Below are 18,681 nucleotides of genomic sequence, written 5' to 3'. Positions count from 1 at the left end.
ATAAAGCATAATGAAAAAACTGTGAATTGATCAATGCATCCACCCATCTTAGAACAAAATGCTATTTAATGAAATATGAGCGGGTTAAAAAGAGAAAAAAACTGAGTATATGACACATTGCATGTTGAAATTTCATGTTACCCGGTACTTAATTAATGTTACTTCATATTTTGAATCCCCATGTATTCAAGGTTTCTTAGTTAAGAAGCATTTGGTGTTCACATTGATAAAAAAAATACAAGCACATGCAACAAACACATTGACATAGTAATTAAAAAATACAATCATTATTATAAACAATGATAATTATTCTTCGACTTTTAAAAAAAAATGTTTCAAATGTATTTTTTGCATTAAATAAATGCTATTAACTACTGGCATAGGGAGTTGAAGATTTTTACTGTCTTTCCACAGCATCAGCTGGGTGTGTAAACACTTGTAATATAATTATAAACATTTGTATACTGCCTCTCATCAAAGAAGAGAGTAAATGACTAAAATTCATTTACTCTACTGCATGAAAACTGACCTTGCTTTCCTTTCCAGAAGAACCAATATCACTTAATTTCTCCCAGGCATTTTTCTTGTTTAAAACACCACCAAGTTTGATTTCCTGAAATTTAAAGAAATCACATCAACAACTTGCTACATTGAAATCTACTTTATGACTTGGGTGGCAGGAAATATACATACATACAGTAGATCCACCTATTTTTTATTTATTAAATATTATCCAAGTGTAACTGTGAGGCCAAAGGTAACAATGGGGGAATCATCAGAAAGTGACCTTTCAGGATGACCCACCCTTATTTTATATCCGTGGTATCTCATGTATGTACTGTGTATACGAAGGTGTTGGACGAGCAAATGGATTGAAATTAGTGTCATTCTTCTTTGCTGATAAAAGAGTAAAATTAAGATAATATACAAAGGAAAGTAGTATAGCAGATTTTATGTAACCATGCAGACACTGAAACAGAGTACTAGCATGTACAGCTGTTGTAAAACTCTCACGTTGCCCACAATCAAGTCAGAAAATACTTCTCCTTTGGACCTTCAATTGTGTGTTCGTTAAAGTGCTTTGGTTTGATGCCACCCCTTCCTCAAATAGATTCTTTTTGGAGGTGATCGGACTCCTCACATCCACCAGGCCTGGACTAACTGATTTGCCTTCTTTAGAAACCTGTGAAGGATTACATTGTTTTTGGGAATATGAACTGAAAATCTGAAAATATAGAATACCTATTTTCTCCACTAATAAGATGCAAGTAAAATACTTCAATTTTCTCAAAAGTGCGCCTTAAATCATCACTGGTCAGGCATAGTTACCTCAAGAGCATGTGTGTACTGCTGCAGTTTCTTGTCAATTTTGGAAACGGAAAGAGGATGGTTCATCGTTTTTTTCACATTGGAGCTTTGAAAGAAGGAGGAAACATTACATCATGTTTAAGTATATACTTGCCTTATTGTTGTGTCTAAAACATAGAGTAATAAGAGTTTTGGGTCTTTCAAAAAATATCAATTGCAGTAATCCCTCGAATATCGCGGTTAATGTAGACTAGACATGACCGCGATAACCAAAAAATCGTGAAGTAGATCACCCGTATTATAACTACCGTATTTTCACGACCATAAGGCACACTAAAAAGTCTTAAATTTTCTCCAAAATAGACAGGACAATTCTTCAATTCGGACACAGAAAATGAGGACTTTGACGGATTTGTGGGTGATGATTCATCAAAAAACGTGAGTACATTGTAAAATGGCTAAATAAAGTACAACGGAACTCAGTTTTGCTTCTGTTGCCTTTTTAAAAGCGTGTTTTTTGCGTGTGTCCGTATGTTTAAGCTGGTGTATGTTTAAGATGGTGTATGTTTTGCCATGCCTGGCTACGTTTATTAGTGCGGTGCGTCTTGTGTGTGTGTCAAATACAGAAATAGCACTTGTTACTGAGACTGCGCCTTTAAATGCGGTGCGCCAGATAGTCGTGAATACGGTACCTTTTTTTCTCTTCATTGCTGAGTCATATTAGCAAGCAGAAGACCGGGAGTGGCTTCGGCTTACGAGTTTCAGTGTGAATTTTCACATTTTATGTACTTAAATATATATATATATATATATATATATATATATATATATATATATATATATATATATATATATATAAATAATTAATAGCAGAAAAAATCACGAAGAAGTCAATTCGCGATAAGTGAAGTCGCAATAATCGAGGGAAGACTGAATCCCTTTAATCGAGTTGTTTTATGCTATGTTAATACACAAACCAAGTTCACAAGAGAAAACTAGCCAGATGTAATAAAACACAACTACATAAGTCTAACAGTCTGAAATTGAGTGCATCAAAACTCAAAGGTGAAATTCTTTCCATGTGTGGTGGTTGACATGCCCTCAGGTATTCTATTACAGTCTAACACTACATGTTTTTAAAAAAGGTGAGCATATTGTTTATATTGTATTTGAAAAACTGTGTTAATGTTGTTGTTGTTGGTCTCCCAGAAATGCCTAAGCTGTTTAATAATTGACAGACAAGTCAAGGTTTTAATTTAAACCATATTTTTCACTGACAACTCTTCTGGAGTTGGATCTGCTAGGGGAGCTTCATTTGATACAGCTAAGGCCACAAACGTTATCCAGAGCTGCATGGCATCCAGATTTTAGCCGTAGAAAGCCTTGAGAGAATGTGAGAAGCCTAAAGGATCCCAACAGAACGTGATGGACTGGGACGAAACGTTTCATGGTAAACCACTGGGCTACCCATACGCACCTCTGAGCCCTGGGGACTCAGCAGCCCCGGTCGGGCTCCCATTGGCCCATCATGGACATAGTCGGAGAACTGTGATCAAATTGAGCAAGTCTTGCTTAACAAGAGAAACAGTCAAAATCATATTGTACAGTCTGCTTTTCAAATAGTATTTTTTGTTGTGCCTTTGGAAACAAGTTGTATCTGTAAAATTTTATTTAGAGCAAACTCAAGTCTGAGTTGCGTCATATGAATCATATAAAATGTCAATTTATTTGCAGAAATTAAAAGTTTTTGACCTCCCGATTAACAAGGATGATTTTCCATACTGTAAAATCACAATATGTACAGACAACCCACCTTTTTCTCAGCGATTCGGTTCGTTCTGTGATCTGAAGGCAAGTGAAATGTGAGAACTATTAGTGCACTGTAAAACGGCATTAAGTAAATGTTCTCTATTAACCCTTACCACACATTTGCCCTCTGTTGGTGCTCTGCTCTTCAACTCATCCTATACAGAGAAAGAGTGTGCTGAGATACATATCCATGTTTAGCTCAGTTGCACTATTTGTTTTTGTTGTGGCAACAAATCAAGTGGTGCCTATTTATGTATCCTGTACTCTAGACACTTGGACTTTGTTGCACCTTTCATTTATTCCATAGCATTAATAGCACCATTTAATAATTACTACTACTAGTTGTATGACTTAAGACTATTTAATGTCAATATCCCTCTTTACGGGAATGCACAGAAGTGGAGATAAGGTTACTCTCAAAATAAAAGGATTTATTAAACTATTATTAAGTATTATTCAATCCTTTCATACATGCATTTTATATATTATTATTTATGCATCCTGTTACTCTAGACACTTGGACTCTGTTGCACCTTTCATTTATTCCATAGCATTGATAGCACCATTTAATTATTACAAGTTATATGACTTTAGACTATTTAATGTAAATATTCCTCTTTAGAAGTGGAGTTAAGGTTGCTCTCATAATGAAAGGATTTGTTGAACTACTATTACTATTAACTATTATTCAACCCTTTCACATATGAATTATATATATATGTATTTTTTTATCTCAAAATGTTTATATACTATCATACGGAATATGGCTGTCAAAGTTATGGCTCAGAAACAATTGCCTATTTGATATTCAAAGGTAGTATGACACTGAATAAATGAACTATTTAAAAAAAGTTTAAATGTGTGTATATATATATGTGTGTATATATATATATATATATATGTATTTATGTATATATATATATATATATATATATATTTGTTTTTTTAGTAATAAATCAACTTTAAGTGAAATGTGCAAAAATGTGTGAGTAATCAAAAGTATAAATAATTCTAAATATAACTAAATGAATGTTAAAAATTAAAACAAAAGTAATGTAAAAACTAATTGTAACAAGTGAAAAAAAGCTGAGGAAATCAAACAAAAAAATCAAATACGTGTGTAGAAGTCTGTATTACAAATATTTTACAGATATATTGGACATTATTTGTTTATGTAAAACAATTCCAGATTAAAAACACCTGACATCTGTTTTCACTCAGGCAGATGTTTACAGAATTTAGTTTCATCTAAACACATATGGCTGTAACATCTGAACAAACTGTTAAATGGGATGTTTCATGTTAATTAAAGGTGCTGCAATATGCTGTCATGCAACCGGAGGGCAACTTCCATTTCAAAACCCAATTCACTACTTAGAAATTATTGTCTTTAGTTTTATTCATTCATCATCACACAAAGGAAAAAAGGGAACTTACTGGGTAAAACTGAATGAGGAGTTTCTGTTGGAAGAAGCAACAAGAGAGAGCAATTTTGTCATGGTTAACATGAACATGGACAACAGCACTACCTGTCATGTACTTACATGGCGATACATAGTGTGTTTATGTAATTATATATGATGCATTATACACAAATTTACTCAAAAATCTTCCCTAACAGAACCAAGAATTTACAAACTTTGATTAAGAAAAAAATATGAACTAATCTAAAGTTAAAATGTCTGAGTTCTTTAAATATGTTTTTTTTTACTGCATTTAAATATATAACGATGATAATCAGTTTAATATTGGTCATCTATATGTTAACATGTCCAAAATTTGCCCAAGGGCAAAAACTGTACTATTGGTCCTGTAATGTTTTTAAATTAATTGAAATAAATATATCCCAAACATTTTGACGTATTGTATAGTAATTAAACAATAGATAATCATTTTATGGTGTACATCAACACACAGTCCTCTCAAACACTGGTGTCGCCCCCTGCTGGTCAAGAATTAGTCCGATTTGAGTTTTCAAATAAAAGGCTTGTTAAAATGTCTCATCTCATCTCATTTTCTGAACTGCTTTATCCTCATTAGGGTCACGGGGGGTGCTGGAGCCAAACCCAGTTGTCTCCGGGCCAGAGGCGGGGGACACTGAATCGGTGGTCAATCAGCCTACAATGCATGTTTATGGAATATGGGAGGAAATCAGAGTACCTGGAAGAAACCCACCCAGGAGAACATGCAAACTCCACACAGGTGGAGCGACCAGGACTTGAACCCAGGACCCCAGAGCTGTGAGACCGACACGCTAACCAAACGCTCCATCGGGCCGGGCCGCCCTTGTTAAAATGTTAAAAACCTAAATTGACTCTACACATGGGAGTCCAGGGACAATTTTAAGGATCGTTGGTTATTCCCGCCTCGGTATAGGGGCAGCATGAGTCTTAGAAAAATAAATCATAACAGTGAATAACGAACACTTGTTCTTGTGTGTTTGCTTCATGTCAGGCTTCTTGCAGGTGGAGCGTAGTTTTCGTTATTAGTCAAAAACTACGCTCCACTACGCTATAGTGGTCGTTATGACTGTTTCTACTTTTCTCCATCCATACCTTAAATGTCGGGCTCATGGCTCCATAGCATTTCAATGTCTCATCTTCGTCACTGTTGCAAGAAAGGTTAGGCTGCCTGTTTGTGGATTCGCCAGTCCTGTATCCTTCTTTCTCAGACTTCTACAACAAATCCAAAATGTAAAACCACCAAATTATTAGTCAGAAATTACATTATTAAATCATGGATAAGATTGGTAGGTTTCTTACAGGTTTATTGTTTTAGGTTAAAATAAATAAATAAAGCAATTGAACCTGTCATTCCCTTTTCCCACACCCCATGTGGTAAATTTCGTACCTTATGTACACACCTTTGCATGTGCACTCTTTAAATATGCCTCCAAATGGGTTGCTGTTTTACAATGTGCTCTCAAACATTGTTTAAAAGCCAATAAAGAAAACGTGAAAAGATGCTAGTGGTTGTTTCACATTAAATGTGTCTTTGAAGCATTTGCCAAGGCACATTCCCTTTTTTTCACCGAGACCAGAGTGGCATTTCTCTCATTTATTACTCTTAATTTAAAGGCACATTAAGTTAGCTATACTGTAATAGTATAATAAGAATACATTCATTTATTCATTTTCAGATCCTATCTATACCAACTAGTGGCAGTAGGTAGGGAATACCCTGAATTGGTTGCCAGCCAATCGCAGGGCACTAGAAAATTAACAAAGACTCTTACCTATGGACAATTGCTTTATTTATGTAGGGAAAAATTTATTCTCCACGTTCATAGTGTGGAAAAGTTGAGAAAAAGCTTTTTGTCCTCACGATTCAGCTCGTTTGCAATTAGTGGTATATGTATATACAACATCTGTCATCCTTGTGGTAAACATGTTCAGACAGATTTTAATAATATGTACTGATTAGAATTATCAATAATGACAAGCATATGAATCCTTATTAATAATCATTTGTATATTTACTACAGTATATTATTATTTCTAAAAAAATACCATATAGTCAAAAAGTGTCCTATGCTTAAGAACATGTTTGGTAATAGCATGTACCTTTTATAAAACATATTGTATACTCTAGTAACATTATAAAAAGGAAAATATTTGATGATGGAGTGAAGATTAAAGGAGCTTCCCTTCTCACTTCTCATTCAAATGACTTTTCTGCTTAATGTGTCACTTGAGATAGTCAAGCTTCCATTCATATGCAATAATTTTCCATTGGAAAACTCACTTACAACTTTAGCTTTGCTGCATGTTTTGCAGAGACCTTTGTCACCCAATTTCACCGTTTGTTCTTCTATTTGCACATACTCCGACAGCCAATCTATTTTAAAAGAAACCACATTTCTTTTTTTTTTACTTTGGCTTGTTGAGTGGCTCTGCCACAGCCCGGTCGTTTCGCCATGATAAAGGCTTGGCAGCAGTTTCAGAGTTTCTCTTCCATGTGTATCTATTTATATTGTACCTGAAAATCATCAATCTCCATCTCCTCATGAGTTAAATTGACATCTTCTTCCTCTTGATCATTTCCATGTGTGGGCCTTTTACTGCTTGTGTACACAATTTGCTGCACCCCTTCTTCCTTCGCCATGCACACACCATCACTGTTAAAAGGAAACCAAGGGTTTCATTCAAGTTGGTCTTATCTACATTGTGTTTTGGCGGCCCAGTGGCTCAAGTGGTTAGTGCGTCAGCCTCACGGCTCTGGGGTCCTGGGTTCAAATCCAGGTCATGTCCATCTGTGTGGAATTTGCATGTTCTCCCTGGGCCTCCGTGGGTTTTCTCTGGGTACTCCGGTTTCCTCCCACATTCCAAAAACAATAGACTGATTGAGCACTCTAAATTGCCCCTAGGTATGAGTATGAGCGTGAATGGTTATCCGTCTCATTGTGCCCTGCGATCGGCCGGCCACCGATTCAGGGTGTCCTCCGCCTATTTTATGATTGTTTTCCATGCTAGGTAGTTAGGCCAAAGCTTAATGACTAGGTGCCCACAGATTACATAGTCAGGAAGTTAATACCTCTCTCATTCATTCATTCATTTTCTGAACACTCAAGCCCAGGGAGAACATGCAATCTCCACATTGTGAGGACCCAGCTGGGATCAAACCCTCGACCCCAGAACTGTGAGTCTAACGCACTAAGCATTCTGCCATTGGGCCGCCTCTCTCATAAACAAATGAGCTAAAATATATTTGAAACATTTTCTCCAAATAAATAAAATCAATGCACTAGCTCAGAAAAAGATTGCTCCCATTTGTATAAGCACTTCATACAAAATAACAACATTTTAAAGACAGTACAAATTGTAACCTCATGTTTCCAGACGACAAGTGGAGCAACGTGTCAGTTGGTGCTTCGGTGACTTTCTGTTGTTTTGCATCATGTGATCGCACGACTTTTGAGCAGGACAACTGAGTTACTCCTTTTATCTAAAATTGACAAAAAAAGAAATTATATGCACGTTCAGTAAAAATGCATGAGTCTTAGAGGCAACTTGGACAAAAAAAATGATAAGTTGAAGAATGGTGGATTGACAATTTAACTTAAACCCCCATGTACCGAAGGGCTTCTGTTACTCCTTCCTTGGGGCTGACATTGCTTCTGCTCTTCATCATCATGTTTATTCTCATCATTTCGGCCTGCTTTCCTCAGCAATATTGAAGGTTCCTCTGCCTTGACATTGTAGTGCTCAGCGTCACTACGGTTCTCCAGCTTTTGGCTCCAGTCACTGAACCCCTCATCCTCTTCCTGAAAGAGGCAGCAACCAGGTCCCACTTCCTTTCTCGACCTTTGGAACAGCATAAAAAAATCATCAAAATTGAACTTATTCCTAAGAACTATTTGTTATTTATAATTCATTTAAATTGAACAAAATATCACCACGTGAGTAGGTAATGGCTGTCCAATAGGAGTGTGTATTGCCTCCTATCTGGTAATAGGATTCGTATCATGACTTAAGGGTCACGATTCAATTCAATCGTTATTGATACTGGTACTACACTTTAAGACTGAGTTCTGTGGGAAGACACCCAAGACACATCTCATTATCAGTATATATATATATATATATATCAGTGCAAACTTAGATTTATTTTTTATACAGCCACTTGATAGTGTAGACCAGAGGTAGGGGACCTATGGCATGGGAGCCATATGTGTCTCCTTTGATGGGTGTATATGGCTCTCCGCTAACCTGTAGTAAAATATGGGAACCGCTGTTGAGAGACTTAAGTCCCGAACGCACCAATGGAAGCGTCACTGTGGTGCCGACACCATCTCTAGCGCCTTTTTAATCATAATTTTTCTACATTAGACTCTTCTGCATGCATACTCTCATTGATACTCATTGATTAGCAACAGTGAAATGTTCTCAAAAGAATTCAGACTTTTTTTAACTTTCAAAGTGATGAAATGATTTATAAATGCACACATTTTCATCTATTTTTACTTTTAAATTCTGAGTATGGCTCTCAAGGAATAATTTTTGAAAATATGAATTGTTTATGGCTCTTTTCGTCAAAAAGGTTCCCAACCCCTGGTGTGGGCGTTCCCTCGCCTGTCTTCGTTCGGGCAGGCAGTAAAATTCTGAGTTCTAATGGTAATTAGTCTCTCTGTGTACCCTACGGCTGTCTGATGACCAGTCTTGGGTTGTAGTCTGCCCGAAGTCAGCTGAGATAGGCTCCGGCAACCCCCGCAACCCAGACGAGGATCCACGGCACGAAAGATGAATGAATGATAACTTTTGGATATTAAGGAAAAATACCGCAAAACACTGAAGCCAAAAAATTTGAGCCGTGTAGTGACGAGGGATTACTGTAGATGTTTACATACTAGATGACAGGGCACAGCAGCTGACTGCTGCTGACTAGTGGACACAGTGAAAGTGGAGACACCTAGTGTTTATTACCACCAAAAACACAAAGATAAAAAATTGAATCAGGTGGATTTTTAATCAATTCGAGAATCGTGCAATGTAATGATGCAATATATCACCAAAATTACAAATTTTACTGTCCAGTATGGCATCGCAGTTATCCTTGAAAGTGAAATGTAATATATGAATCAACAACAATCAGGAGGAGGGTCCGGAAAAAATGACTTTACCGTCCTGTAAATGGCATTTTATTTTGCTGAGAGGCCAGTGAACAAGAACTCCCCTCTTCTCTTTGCCTCTCCCTGCTTCTCCTTCTGCGCTCTCGCTCCATTTCCTCTGCATCCTCAAGGCTCCGCTGGGCCGTCACCCTGCAAGCAGCAAAATAGGATTACACAGTTGACATTAAACTGACATGACACTTTGATTAGAGGGTTAGATTGTTGGGATTTATCTTTCCTGTGCCATTGCTTAATTTCACGACACACAACTGTGAATAAACTAATAAAGTGTCCGAGTAATTTGCACTAAGCCTTGTAATTCAACCATTGCTTTTGATAACTTGTTTTAACTCAGGCAGTACAAAATCATGTATTGCTCTCAAATCATTTTAATTGAAGTCATTTAATACGTGTACTTAATGACGGATCAGATAAAACAGTCTGGACCAATAACTTTTGGGAAGTGTAAGTTCCAATAGGAAGAATGTCATATAAATAACTTTTTATAGCACATCTGCCAAAGTGCGAACCATCTGCAGTGCCATGTGGATTTAAGGGTGCGCAGTTTTAAAGTAAAAGAAATGGTGAGCTCCTGTAAATGTCTGAAATCTTATATAATATTACAATAACAGAACAGATCTGGCAGGCATACGCCACAAAAAAAGGCCTGGGCAGGGATCCAAACAGAACCTCTGGAAAAACAGAGGTTACACTTTGTCTACTTTCCATCTAGTGATGAAATAGTCACATCAGAAAAGGACAGCTTTGTTAGGAATGCAAGTTGCAGATGTTTACTTGGCAACATCTGTTTTACAAGCTATCAACAGATGTCAAAAGAACTATGGGAAAGGATAAAGAAGTTTAAAGCGAGCGGGGTTCGCAATGGAAGTTATGAGAACATTGGAAGCTTTCAGCTCAGCATATGACTCATTCTTCAGTGTCACTTCCCTTTTTTGAAGCCCTATTGATAAGAATATCAGTGTAATTTATTTCTCCCTTCATTTTAGACTCAACATAATATTTCCTCTCTCGTTTCTGTATTTGATGCACTCTAACATATCATATAGGTATTCTATTCAAAAGTAGCAGCCTTTGTTTAAACACGGATCATAATATCAGTAAAAGGATATGAAATCATTGATAGACTATTTCCTGCATGCTAACTTAATCATCTTCCACTCATGTGGTCTTTCATAACAAGCTTAGTGAGTAAAATATGATGTGGTCATTTTGTCCAGATATAATAAAACTCAAAAAAGCTGCAAGTGGAGAACATATTTACAACAAACATGAATTGACTGTAATTTAATTTGATTTCTGTCAGTTGTTGTTGTGTATTGGCAGAAGGAAACATTCCAAATAGCAATTGGACTTTCCGGACCTAATTAGTATTTCAAATAATAATAATAATACAAAAAATAACTAGAATTTTTGCATCGATACAGGCTGAAAATATATTTTGGCCTTAACCCTGAAAAGAAGCATACCCTCTACTTACAAAATTAATTGGTTCCAGAACTTTTTTCTAACTTGAAAATGTCTTAAGGAGAGCAGTACTTTCTATGTAAATTCTCTAATCCGTTCCACGGTCCTCACACAACTGCCAACTAAACCCTTTAAAATTGCTCAAAATGTCCCAATTTTGTAAGAAAGATGTGAGAAACACAAAATTGAAAGAAAAAAAGAAAATGATTTATCAATGTCTTAAAATGAATATAATGGCCAAAAATCCAGGTGAAAATGTGCCCTGCGCCGCTGAAATAGTTCCCACTGCGGCTGTTATAATGGGAGACGTAATACTTGGGCAGCAAAATTTTAGGGAAACCCTTCTGCATCGTCATTAGGCATCTCAGGGTCACGTGTTTCACCCTTTAACCTGTACACCTCGCCTGAGTGGGGCAGTGAAGACTGACTAGGCTACACCTGCAGAAGGGTTCCAACGGTGAGCTCTCTTGAGCCACAAACATCTTGAGCTGGACTCGGCTGTTTCGGCTACGTCCCCTGTGGCTTTCTTTGGCTGTTTTGACTCCAGTCCTTTCCTCTGGAGGAAATTGCACACTGAAATTCCTGGGAACCTGCGATAGTCGACTTCGATGGGGAATAATGACGCATGCCAGGATTTAAGGGCTGCTTCATCAACTAAGTACTCGTATAGCGATTTCTTTAGTTGGTGTGACATGTCCAGCTGCTCTTCCCACAGGACCTTGAGCTTAACAGCTCAGTGGTTTTTGTGCTCCTGGACAATAGAACCCTGTCGGATCAAAGTAAAGTCATCGCCACGTCCTGCGGGAAGAAAAGTTTCTTCTTCAAGTCCATGTCTAACTCCCAATCTGAGGCACGGTGAAGAATGGATGGAGGGGTTTGGGTTAATCCGATTGTTTTGGGCCCTAATGATGCTGCTCCACCCAGTTTGCAATTTCAGCAAGAACTTTACCGTATTCATGTGCCTTGCTTCAGGAAAGTTTAGTATTCATTCATCGATTTTCTGTACTCCCTAACCTCACAAGGGTCATAGGGGGTGGTGGAGCCTAGCCCAGCTGGTTCAGGCACCAGGCGGGGAACACCCTGAATTGGTGGCCAGCCAATTGCAGGGCAAGCAGATGGACAACTATTCATCCCCACACTCACTTTGGGGCAATTTAGAGTGTTCAACCACCCTACGCTGCATGTTTTTGGGATGTGGGTAGAGATGGCAGTACCTAGAGAAAACTCACACAAGCCTGGGGAGAACATACTAATTCAACACAGGATGGTCTGGACTTGGGATCGAGCCATTGATCTTAGAACTGTGAGGGTGACGCACTAAATCACTTGGTCTACGCATTAACCACTTGGCCGCCGGACCGCCAAATGTGTAGTAGATCATCTGTAATTGCCGCAAGTATGAGAAATACATATTAAGAAACAATGAAACGCAACTCTTTGATATTCAGTGCATCACAATTTCCCCCCATTGACGTAATATGGAAATTATTTTAAATGGTCTGCTTGTGAGGGCTAGTTTTAATTAGTTCATTAACCTGAAAGAACTCATAATCCCACTTATATTACAAGGAGATTTTTTTTCCATTAGTCAAAATATGTCATGCGTGGGTGCTGGAAGTTGACTGCAGCTGAGCAGGGAAGGAGTTCAGGGATTGTGCCAAATGATGTCATTGCCATAAGGGAATTTGCTAGTATAAAAGACTATTGAGCAGAGAAAAGAGTGAAGTCACACATTTTCCACCAGTAACTTGAACACCAAAAGTCCTCACTGATAATGAAAAACATGGGGCCCCCTTTTTTCAATAGACCATCATAAACAATACAGTTGCAAGTAGTTCCATAATTTCACTGTAAGTCCTAATACAGGGGTGGCATTGAATGATTAGCACGTCTGTCTCATAGTTACGAGATAAAGGTTGCAAACTCAGGCCCCGGCCTAGCTCGTCTGTACTTGCATGTAAAGTAATATACCTTGAGATATGAGTTTAATGCATTCCGGGACCGAGCTCGTGTGTCAATTTACTTGGATCTCAAATCAATTTTTCCCATAGAAATGAACTAAATACAAATTAATCCGTTCCCACCCTCTGAAAAAAACACTAAAAACAGGATATTACAATGGAAAGACATCTTTTTATTATTTTATTATTTTATTGGACTTGTTGTCAGCCAATCGCAGGGCACAAGGAGATGGAGATCATTCACACTGCTTACCCTCATAACAAGTGGCAATTTAGAGTATCCAACCAGCCTACCATGCAAGCAAAACTCCACACAACAAGATCCTCGAACTGTGAGGGGAACGTCCCATCCACTCGCCCGCCAATTGAATAATTTTTAAAAATATAACAAAGGTGAAAATATCAATTTTGCGTTCAATGTATTAATTTATACAGTGATTCAAAAGTTAGGGTTTTGCTTATGCTGTAAATATCTCAGAAATAAATAATCATGAGCACGTGAATGCTAGTATACTACATGCTGAAGGCTCCACGTTCATGCCCCCTTTACTTGGGTAACTCATAACTTATAAGCAACACAGGCACTTATACATCCACAATTAATTAATCAATCCTCATAAACATACACTTCAAAACAAAAGAAATTCAGAAAAGAGCAATAAAAAGAAATTCTACTCATTACATCATAGGCGCCGTTAAAAGCGGCTGCTAGTTGCAGTGGCTCCCTAAACCCTCCCTCGTATTCTGTGTTTTTAGGGCTTTTTTAGAGCTTTTTTATCCTTTATTTTAACATTTTATTGTCTCTTAAGATTTTACTTGTTACTTTGCTTTATATATTATATTCCAAACTTTAATGTTTTAAAACTTTACTTTCAAGACTCTACTCCGAGACTCAAGTTGTGCGAGAGGCAGTCTTTGAGCTATTACTTTAGTTTATCTTTTGGGAATTCTGGACATTATATTTTGACCCACTCAGCCATGCCTCCGCTGTCTTACACAAAGGATCAGCTGTTAGCGCTACGCAACACCTGGATTCCCCTGGACCTGGACCTGGACCTCCCCGCGGAGTTAAAGAGGAAGAGAAGAGGATGCAGAGCTGGACGAAAATGTCGGGAGAGAAAGCGACGCTTCAGACCCAGCATTCCATCTATTATTATGGGGAACGTAAGATCTCTCCCCAATAAGATGGAAGAGCTAACGGCGCTGACCAAACAACGACAATATCGGAATATCTGCATTATGTGCTTCACGGAGACCTGGCTGAATGAACTAATTCCGGACTCTCTCGTCTCCTTGGACGGTTTTCAGCAGGTGAGGGCGGACAGAGATGCTGAGGAGAGCGGTAGGAAGAAAGGGGGGGGACTAGCTGTTTTTATTAATAGTAGATGGTGCAGCCCCGGGCACATTACTGTGAAGGAGCGACTCTGCACTCGAGATATCGAGCTAGTAGCTGTTAGCATCAGGCCGTTTTACATCCCCCGGGAGTTCTCGCACGTTATCATAATAACTGCGTATATACGTCCCTCGGCCGATGCGACAGTCGCCCGCGAGCTGCTTCACGCCACTGTGTCCCGGCTGCAAACGTCACACCCCCAGTCTCTCCTTCTTATCTCTGGTGATTTTAACCATGCTCCCTTGGCTTCTACTCTCCCCACCTTCACTCAGTTTGTGAAGTGCCACACCAGGGAACAAAAAACTCTGGACCTGCTGTATGCCAACACAAAGGAGGCATACAGCTCAGTCCCCCTCCCCCCACTGGGCCGCTCAGACCACAACCTGGTCCATCTGATCCCCACCTACATCCCTATGGTGAGGAAAATAAAACCTACCACGAGGATCATACAAAGATGGACCGAGGAGACCAGCATGGTACTGAGGGACTGTTTTGAGACCACTGACTGGGAGGTGCTGTGCAATTCACATGCTAATGACATTGACAGCTTGACCGACTGCATCACAGACTATATTAACTTCTGTGTTGAGAACATTGTACCCTCCAAGAAGGTCCGTTGTTTCTCCAACAATAAGCCGTGGGTCACCAGGGATCTAAGGGCCCTCCTGAACAAGAAGAAGAGGGCTTTTAGGTCTGGGGAGAAAGAGAGCCTGAAAATGGTCCAGAAGGAGCTGAAGAGAGAGATAAGGAAGGGAAAGACCATCTACAGGAGGAAGCTGGAGAACCAACTCCAGAGAGGCAACACCAAAGAGGTCTGGAGGAGCTTGAGGACCATTTCGGGCCATGGAGGCAACAGCGAGAGAGACCCGGAGTCCGGTGGCAGGGAGTGGGCCAATGAACTGAATCAGTTCTTTAACAGATTCAGTCCTGCCCCCACTCCCCTGACCCCCCAGACCAGAAGCAACGCTCCCCCCTCGTTCTCCTCCTCCTCCTCTTCCTCCCCCTCTTCCACCGGTCTCTGCATTACTGTCGATCAGGTGATAAAACAGCTCAAGAAGATCGAGGCAAGGAAGGCTACCGGTCCAGACGGCCTCAGCTCCAGACTACTGAGAGAGTGTGCGGATCAGCTTGGTATAGTGATTCTGCATATTTTCAACCTCAGCCTCAGTCTGCAGAAGGTCCCCACCTTGTGGAAAACTTCCTGCGTGGTCCCAGTTCCTAAGACTGCGTACCCCAGGGAGCCAAACCACTTCAGGCCGGTAGCATTAACCTCTCACCTGATCAAGACATTGGAGAGAATCATCCTCAATCACCTCAGCCCCCTGATGAATGCAGAGCTGGACCCTCTGCAGTTCGCCTATCGTCCAGGCATTGGTGTGGAAGATGCTACCACCTACCTGATGCACAGGTCTCTTTCACACCTGGAGAACGCGGGAAGCACGCTGAGAATGATGTTTTTTGACCTCTCCAGTGCGTTCAACACCATTCAGCCGGTTCTACTGAAAGGGAAACTGGAAGAGGCTGGAGTAAGGAACCACCTAGCCGCATGGATCATCGACTTCCTCACTGACAGACCACAATATGTGAGACTCCAGGACTGTACGTCTGATGTGGTAGCTTGCAGCACGGGGGCCCCACAAGGCACAGTGCTCTCTCCACTCCTCTTCTCCCTCTACACATCGGACTTTAAACATAATACAGACACCTGCCACCTCCAGAAGTTCTCTGACGACACCGCTATTGTTGGACGAGTGACGGACGGGAACGACCTGGAGTACAGGGGAGTCATCACAGCCTTTGTTGACTGGTGTAGGCAAAACCACCTCTACATCAACACCAGTAAGACAAAGGAAATGGTCATCGATTTTCGGAGGAATCCTCAACAGACCACTCAGGTGAACATCCATTGTACAGACATTGAAATCGTGGAGAATTTTAAGTACCTGGGTGTTCACCTCAACAACAAACTAGACTGGTCCACAAACACAGATGCCCTGTACAAAAGGGGCCAGAGCCGCCTCTACCTACTGAGGAGTCTACGGTCCTTTGGAGTGTGCAGGACACTGCTGAGAACTTTCTACGACACTGTGGTGGCATCTACAGTGTTTTATGCAGTGCTTTGTTGGGGATGCGGGAGCACGGAGAGGGACAGGAACAGGCTGAATAAGCTGGTCAGGAGGGCCAGCTCTGTTCTGGGCTGTCCTTTGGACTCTGTGGAGGAAGTGGGAGAGCGGAGGATGCTGACCAGGATGATGTCCATCATGGACAGCACCTCCCACCCCCTGCATGAGTCAGTGGAGTCCCTCCGAAGCTCCTTTAGCAATAGACTGCGGCACCCTCATTGCAGGAAGGAGCGCTTCCGCAGATCCTTCCTCCCATCAGCTGTCAGGCTCTTTAACAAAAAAATGGCTGTGTGTTAAGACCTACCGTATGCATGCATCTACATTTATGTGTATGTATGTATGTATATATGTGCTAAGCAACACGCTTATTTAATTATATATTTATTCATGTATTTATTTCTTGACCTACTTATTACCTATCTATTCATGTCTAAAATGCCTTTGCTATTCCTGCATCCTCACCCTCTTGCCACTGGAACAACGAAATTTCCCGAATACGGGATGAATAAAGTTATCCAATCCAATCCAATCCAATCCAATCCAAGTGGCACCTTGCCAGAAGTTCAGCCTGTTGTACTAATGATAGTAATTTATAACATAAAAGAATTGATCAGATTTCAAAAGTCGTCAAACCAGATTTCTGAACGTAGAGCAGAGAAAAAAAAAAGTCCTACATTTCAAAATAATATCCATGACAGACAAAATGTTTTGCCTTTCTTTCTCATGGATTGAGTGTTTAATATTCATTTGTTAGGACCTTCAATTTTTTTGCAGGAACAAAACCATGAGACTGACTAGAAAAAGAAATGAAGATAAGACCTCCTCTAGATTCCATATGTGTAGTTTAAACCAATTTATTTCATGTTGTATTTTTATAATGATTCTATAATGAACTAAAACAGCAGAAACATTCACTTAATGCTTTTCAACGCAAAAATGAGTCTGTATTTCTTAGAAGACCGCACATAACCACAGAGAAAACAGAACACCTTAAGTCAACACCCCAAAGTTGTTAGTTTTTGATCAGCTTTTACCATATTGAGCTGCTAAATGCAATATCTTGGGCAGCTTGTTTTCCATGAAGGATGAGTGTGAAGTTTGTGGTTTTATCCAAACATATGCATGACGTTTTTATTGGGATAATTTAATTGTATTTTGATGTGTTGGGTTAACACAGGGTGTGCATGTTGAAGGTGAACAATCCTGAATTGTTGTGCATCAAACCCATTTTACTCCGACAAATTCAGTGCACAGTGCAGCAACATCAGTGAGGTGACATAATGCATGGTTGCGAAGGATTTTTGCAAGATGAACACATGTTTTCCTTCATATGGTTTAGTGTTCCCTGAAATGTGTAGCAAAATATAAAGTTTCTTTGCTAATTCGAATTTGATATCAAAAACTCTTGCAGTTTGGAAAATTGGTCAAAACTACGAAATCATTTTTGAGGGCGAAATATTTGGTTTTGGAAATGGAATTCACACACACACACACACACATCATTCAAGCAGTTGGAATTGATGTTAATCAGCTGTCAATATTAATGTCAATCACTCTCAACTTTGTTAAAAAAAATATTGAGTGAATTGTCACAACATTAAATGATACTTGTATCCACCAAATAAATTCCCGATTTGTAGATTTAAATACAAAGCCATTTTCACGTCATTCAAGCAGAACAAAAGGTTGATTCTTTTGTTTTCTTTCTTACTGAATGAGGTCCTGGAGGAGCTGTCTGCTGGAGCTTCTTCTACGGATGGGATCTGACATATTGGACTGGCCTGGTCCTGTTCTGAATGGATCTTCCAGTTTGTTTTCCAGTTGAGGTTAAGAAGTGCTGTATTATTCCTAGTGTTGCTCCTTTCTTCTTTCAATTTTGTGTCTGCAACCCATCATGGACTTTATATTCAGCTCAAGCTCAGCCCTCCCTTCACAAGGTTTTCATGGAAGTGTTGACTGAGCCCAACCTCCCTTAATCGACTGGTCATGTGACTC

General features: G+C 39.5%; 1 protein-coding gene across 2 annotated transcripts in view; it reads right to left on the bottom strand.

Annotated features, from left to right (window-relative positions):
- The window catches only part of LOC144070665 (uncharacterized), a 27,513-nt gene extending 8,832 nt beyond the window's left edge, over window positions 1-18,681 (bottom strand). The window contains exons 1-12 of one of the 2 annotated variants that reach the window (XR_013299426.1): window positions 18,398-18,681; window positions 9,737-9,874; window positions 8,192-8,420; window positions 7,943-8,061; window positions 7,096-7,234; window positions 5,673-5,792; window positions 4,555-4,578; window positions 3,231-3,272; window positions 3,122-3,153; window positions 1,330-1,414; window positions 1,015-1,183; window positions 530-613 (exon numbers count right to left, since the gene is read on the bottom strand). Coding sequence is in view for 1 of the 2 variants with exons in the window: in XM_077595067.1 (XP_077451193.1) it covers window positions 530-613; window positions 1,055-1,183; window positions 1,330-1,414; window positions 3,122-3,153; window positions 3,231-3,272; window positions 4,555-4,578; window positions 5,673-5,792; window positions 7,096-7,234; window positions 7,943-8,061; window positions 8,192-8,420; window positions 9,737-9,874; window positions 18,398-18,456 (1,200 nt within the window). In the remaining variant the exon portion in view is untranslated. The remainder of the gene's footprint in view (window positions 1-529; window positions 614-1,014; window positions 1,184-1,329; window positions 1,415-3,121; window positions 3,154-3,230; window positions 3,273-4,554; window positions 4,579-5,672; window positions 5,793-7,095; window positions 7,235-7,942; window positions 8,062-8,191; window positions 8,421-9,736; window positions 9,875-18,397) is intronic. The other variant, XM_077595067.1, reaches the window with a different exon arrangement.

This window comes from Stigmatopora argus, chromosome 2, assembly GCF_051989625.1.
Source record: "Stigmatopora argus isolate UIUO_Sarg chromosome 2, RoL_Sarg_1.0, whole genome shotgun sequence".
In the NCBI taxonomy this organism is placed as follows: domain Eukaryota; kingdom Metazoa; phylum Chordata; class Actinopteri; order Syngnathiformes; family Syngnathidae; genus Stigmatopora; species Stigmatopora argus.
This window is presented reverse-complemented; position numbering and strand designations above follow the sequence as displayed.